Source organism: Acipenser ruthenus, chromosome 6, assembly GCF_902713425.1.
Source record: "Acipenser ruthenus chromosome 6, fAciRut3.2 maternal haplotype, whole genome shotgun sequence".
Lineage (NCBI taxonomy): Eukaryota > Metazoa > Chordata > Actinopteri > Acipenseriformes > Acipenseridae > Acipenser > Acipenser ruthenus.
This window is the reverse complement of record NC_081194.1, coordinates 27870656-27877035: the sequence shown is the minus strand read 5'-3', so window position 1 is coordinate 27877035 and position 6380 is coordinate 27870656. Positions and strand designations below refer to the sequence as shown.

Sequence of the window (6380 nt, the reverse complement as noted above, 5' to 3'; positions counted from 1 at the left end):
TTGTACTGTCCAGATGTGCAAAGCTGGTAGAGACTTATCCAGATAGACTCATGGCTGTAATTGCTGCCAAAGGTGCCTCTACCAAATATTGACTCAAGGGGGTGAATACTTATTCAATCAATTATTTTCTGTTTTGTATTTGTAATTAATTTAGAACAATTTCTAGATTATATTTTTCACTTTTACATTATGGACTTTTTTTTGTGTTGATCAGTGGCAAAAACTCCAAATTAACTCAATTTTGATTCCATGTTGTAACACAATAAAATGTGGAAAAGTCCAAGGGGGGGGTGAATACTTTTGAGAGCCACTGTACTCTACATACAGGTCTAGATTTAGCCTTAAAAGTAGCACACTGATAAAACATTAACAGCATGATTTTCAAAAGGGGCAAAATAAGAACAAGGTCGCAAAGTGATTTCTAAAAGCTAATTTGGGTCACTAAGTATATGGCTTTCAAAGGGTTTAGATGAAATGAGTCTTCTATTCACTTGTTGACCATTCAAAAATATAAATCAAGTGACGTGGTTACATTAATCATGCTTTAAAAATAATTTTGTGATCTGGTTCTTATTTTGCCCCTTTTGAAAATCATGCTGTATATTCCTATTTTGCAATTAGACAGCATGGGATAAATATTTAATACATATTTAAGAAGCTTATTGAAAACATTAGCACATGTCAAATGTTATCAATAATCATATTATCAATAGTGGTATCAATAATCAATAAATGAAATAAAAAAAGGAAAAAAGCAGATTTATTTTTAGTCAGATGGATGTTTAGTGTGACAGAGATACAGAGCGTTTCAATAAGGAAGAAAGCTTCTTTTCATCTAGCTAAAATGATGTTATGTAATGTGAACCAACTAGTTAGACCAGTGGTTTTCAACCTTTTCTCAAGTACCAGTGTTTCCAGCAGGGACCGCCAGGTGTACCAGTAACTATGTGCAATCTTAAACGGCTGTTGTAAAACAGAGACCTATTCCATTACAACCAGGTTTGTTGTGTCTGTACTCACTTGTTTGTTGCCTCATTCTGCTGAATGGTTAATCTATGCAGCTGATGACTGCAATTAACTCAGCATGGTTATATTTTAAATAGTTTGCAAGTGTTGTGTATGGAATTGTGACCACAACTTTAATTGTGTCCAATGTTAGTGAAGTGATCTGACAGCATGTAACACAGCAGCTCTTATGATTACATGAAAGCAGAATGCACAGAACTATTGTAATTAGGACATGTACTGTTGAGAAAACAAAATCTGCAGATGTTAATACAGGACTTCTCTGTGCTTACAAGCATTTGTATTCGATCAAATTGTTACTGTCCTTCTTGCACTGCAGTTTATATAAAAAAAAAAAAATCAAATCACATGTTTTAATATACACACCAACTTTTAAAGGGAAAGGCAGCATTTTTGTGTCTAACCCTAAAAAACCCCAAAAAACAGTTGTTGCAGTTGCAACCATCTGGAGTCTGGAGCCCTGCATCATCATTTCTCACTTATCTTTGATTCAGTGGTACAAACAGATTTATACATTACAATAGTGAGACTGAGGGAGTGTTGTGGTTGACACATCGTCATAAGAACTGTCGGTGTGTACCAGTTGCAAGCCTGTCACATACCAGTACTGGTACACGTACAGTTAGACCATAATGTCTGTTTTTGAGCAGAATATAAAATGGTAACACACATTGATTGGCATTGTTATATCTGGATTAAATAACAATGTGTATGCATTTGTGGTGGGTCTATAATTATGATGGAATAAACTCTTAACTCAGACACTAGGGGGAAACATACTCAAAGTCATTAACCATTTGGCATAGAGTAACTTTTTAGTCCTGTTTAGCATAAACTATTTCTAAACATACAACTAATAGTAGAATATGGCACAGTATTCTCATGTCCAAATAAAAGTTAAGCTGTCGTCTTTATCACTGAGTGTAAAAAAAAATGTCTTATGGGGACAAGGAATGCTTTGTTTAATGCTTGTATTTAAAGTTTTTTTTTTTTTATTTAAGTAAGTTTAAATTATGTTGATCCTGTGTTCTTGTGATGTGGGCCAAGTTCTGAGTAAATCTGAAGATTTTACTACGAGACATGGTCAACTGTTCATATGCTATAACAGGCACATTTCAAATACAATGGTATTTGAAACCCTAGCACAAATGTATAGAAACTACAGGGTGCCCCAGCAGTCAGACACCATCATATGCAATAAAGTACATCATATTATACCAATTAGGAGGTTCTGCAGTACTATACAGTATTATAAGAAACTGTAGTGTTTTGGGGTCCTACTATTTTATGAGTGGATATGTGATTTTGTCACAGCTGTCACAGAACCCGTGAATTCTGACTCTGCGTGGAAACAGGGATGAAGCACGTCTTTTGAATTGGTTTCAGTGCAACGTTAAAGCGGTTAGCAAACGTCAAATAAAGGTGAATACTTACACAGAACTATAAAAAAGAGAAATTAAGTGCTAAGCAACTAGCAGAGCAATATACCAAATAATGTCATTAAAGAGGAGAAAGCAGCTTTAATCTTCAAATTAACCGAAGCCTTTTGTGCAGAAAATATACCTCTGCACTTGATAATGCAAAACCTAAAGGGAGGACGGTTTTTGGAGAAGCATGCACCCCGATTTGAGCACTTGCAGTTCCCCAGATGCTTAACCTGTCAACAGTGTAAATGCAGAATGATCCTTTAATCTTTTAATGTACATCTTTAATACCAAAACCACAGATGTGTTTAAATAGACATCAACGAAAAGGATATTGTAAAATTATCAATTTACAACCAGTACATTTATTTAAAGAAAAAAAAATGCATTTCAATGTTCAGTTTTTTTTGTTTTGTTTTTTTAAATCGGACAAGGTATATGTTAAAATTAAAATTAACGGGTAAGCATATTCCTGTTACAGTTTTTTTTAAAGGCACTGCTAAATTTGACTAGAAGCGTGTTAAAAGAAAACACTAAATACATGTTAAATACATTAAATATGTTTAGTTTGCACACATATTAAAATATTACAGTACATTACATGAACAAAATAAATAAGTTAAAATCTTTGTAGCCGTGACCATTCCGTGAAATTGTCTATTTTTAGCCGTGACTTGTGATTTTTTACATATTTCTACCGTGACAAAATCGCATTCCTATTTATGAGCGAACACATATCCTGTTGCACCCCACATCAATGATCTAAACGAATTCCTCCTGAAATAAATATAAACAATTAAGCTTGTGATGCCTGACTTATGTATATTAATTTAGGAACGTATGCAACACGCATCGGAATTTATAGAGTTAAGACTAGTGAACACGCTTGAACTAGCAACATTAAAAAAAAATACCATCTCAAACAAGATCACCTGGTTATACGAGCTGATAGCTGATTTTCATTCCGTGAGAAGGCTCTGAGTACGTAAACCAATTGTTGGAAGTTTTCCTGTGCTTCCTCCCTTTTAATTATTACATTTTTTTTTGAATAGGTTCAAAATTATTTAAACCCAGACAACCTGAAAAAGTGGTATAGTTTTGGTTATTTTAATCGTTGTATGTGTCAGTAGGCCCATGCTGCCATGTATCACATTTAGGGCATACAAATAATGTCTTGTTGAACGGAATACGTTACTAATCTACAAACTCAATATCTAGTCTGGCTCTTGTGCTGACTTTGACAGCTATGTATGACTGTCAAGCAAGCATAACAAAATCTGAGCCAGAGAAAGAGCCACCAGCAATCCGCCATGATTTCTATTTCATTGTGGTCTCGGATCTTTATTTGCTGTGCATTCCGCCCATGCTGCGTGCGCAAAGCGACGTGAGTTGTCAGATATGACGTCATGTTAAAGAGATCCCCGGGCGGCTGCACGAGAAGAGAGAATTGCTAGTAAAACATAGCAAATTACTACAGCAGGCTGCGCTTTTCCTCGATCACTTTTCTGATCAAATAAGAACTTGACATGGCCGCGCAAGCATTGCATAAATACACCTTCATCCTCCTGAATAACAGATGAAGGTAGACTGTAGACTCTTGAGGGTTTTGTGGAAATGCAGATATCTTCAGCACAGTGCCGGAGAATCCATTTATAAGTCGGCTAGCACGCACTAAAATAATTTGATTTAAATTTGCGGGATGTGGCCAGACTGCCAAACAAGAAGATATCTGGTTCTTTTGATCAATAAGACTCTGGAGGTAAAAGGAACTACATGTGACTGTATGTAGACATCCATCTTTTTTGATCTTCTGGCATTGCACAGTGGCAGCAGGAGTGTGAGTAGGATTTAAAATGTTACTAGCTCCTTCTACCGTGAGAGATTTCATCACTGGGACTGTATCAATTTGTATTCAAAGAGCAAATCGGCCCCTCGCTGTTAGTTACAGGGAGAGGTAGTCTGTTCTGTAGAAACAACGGAAGGGACTTCATCAGTCGGGCTCTGGAGAAAAGTAAAGCCTCTGTCCGGCTCTAATTCTAACATTATAATAAGATCAAGTGACTGTATCGCGACAGGATGGTTTTCACACGACCAGCATATTTTTATTTTAAAAAAACAAAAAAACAGTGCAACGTTTATTTACTTGTTTGTTTGTGTGTGTGTGTGTGTTTGTATAGTTATTGGATCAGGTCGATAACAATTGTGATACATGTAATACAAAAATGAAAATGTGAATGGCGACAGTACAATAAATAAATTAGATAAATGATACTGGATTATTTACAGAGACTTTGCTTGTCACTACATTTATTACTGTTTGTTTTCCTGTATCAGTTTGTGTTAGCATCAACCCTCCTTCCCACCCCCCGGCTACCACCAGATCACATGTCCTGTCTATATCGTGTCTTAGTGCTGAGTCCAGAGACGGCGTCTCCATGACCTCGCAGTTACTCCTAAATACAATACTGGAAAGGGACTTGATTGATTGTTAACCCATCGGTATCTGCGCTGCTGTGCACTATTAACAACACAACTAAAAAGGCAACATTATTTGTAAGGTAAGCTACGTTTAACGTTTGCTTTCTGTTTTAGCGCTTATTTCTGACAGTTGTAAACTGTATGTTAACACAATGTAAATTTCAATTTTTGTTCACATGGCACAGAGAGCTTCAATGAGGGAGACATGTATTTAAGTTAACCTTTTATTATTATTATTATTATTATTATTATTATTATTAATAATAATAATAATAATAATAATAATAATAATAATAATAATAATAATAGTAACAATAATAATAGTTTATTTTAAAGGGTTACTAAAAAGACTCGCATGGGCGTGAAGGCAACGGGTTTTATTAGCAGTGATTTGTTGTAATTCAGAGGAGAAATAAGGAAATGGTTATTTAAATATTCTCTCCTAACCTACATGCAATGTTTTGTCCAGCCTATATTCACTTTATATTTATAATAAACACATCGTGACGAGCACCAAGTCTACATACTCTTCAATCGTTAATTTGCGATGTGCCCAACCTGAAACTCACGCTGTCCTTTAAATGTAATAATGTATCATATATTAGTGTGTGATATATAGGGCTTCAGTGAGTTACAGGAAAATAATTCCATCAAGGGTTTATGTGAGGTCATAAATTACGAGACCAAAGCAGGTCGAGTAATTTATAAATTGTCACAGAAACCAGAGGTGGAATTGTTTTCCTGTAACACACTGAAGAGGCCCGTCTATTATTTTTTATAATACATGGATACACTTGTGATGCTAATATTAAAGAAGACGAGGTTCAGCAGTACAGATGGGTTTTTTTAAACGTAGTGTTTCAGTGCTGTACAGACGTTCTATGTCGTTATCCGTTAGTGCTTCAGCTTTATTTGGATGATTTGCCTTTACCTTGTTTTAATTTCCTGTTTTTTTCCAGTTTCTCTGAGATACGAAACAGCTTTACATCTTTTTTTTTTTTTTTTTTTTTTTTTTTTAGGTATGCTCATTTTGTTGATCATTAATGAACATTTCTGTACTGTGGGTGTTGTCGAGCGATTGAAAACGAGACATTTTGTGTTTGAATTGAAAGTGATGGCCTGAATTGAGTTGAATGGGTCAAAGTTCAAGTATATTTTCCACTAGAGGATTTATCACTTTTTGACGTCACTACTGTGGTATAATGCCTTTTTTCCGAATGGCTCAGAAAGCAAATATGGCCTTCATCCATGTATTTTATATACATATATAGATAGATAGTTATCCTGTGTGTTTATTCGTCCGCAGTACAAGCTACTATTAATGTGTGTTGTTATTTCCACTAGGTGAAGAGACAGCGGAGAGAAGGAGAATGGCTCTGACTTTAGAACAAGCTTGGAGGTTGGGCTGGATTCTGCTGAAAGCTGTCCTCCGGTTCATCTTCATGGTCATGA

At 35.4% G+C, this 6380-nt stretch overlaps 1 protein-coding gene across 4 annotated transcripts in view; it reads left to right on the top strand.

Annotated features, from left to right (window-relative positions):
• Positions 1–3805: 3805 nt before the first annotated feature.
• LOC117411389 (acyl-CoA:lysophosphatidylglycerol acyltransferase 1-like) overlaps positions 3806–6380 on the top strand; it is an 84095-nt gene continuing 81520 nt past the window's right edge. Inside the window, exons 1-3 of one of the 4 annotated variants that reach the window (XM_034018831.3) lie at positions 3806–4209; positions 4861–5008; positions 6273–6380. The exon at positions 6273–6380 is cut by the window's right edge and continues 156 nt beyond it. In XM_034018831.3, coding sequence (XP_033874722.3) covers positions 6299–6380 — 82 coding nt within the window. In that variant the 5' untranslated portion in view covers positions 3806–4209; positions 4861–5008; positions 6273–6298. Of the gene's footprint in view, positions 4288–4784; positions 5009–6272 lie in introns of all 4 variants that reach the window. The other 3 variants (XM_059025307.1, XM_034018830.3, XM_034018829.3) reach the window with 3 other exon arrangements.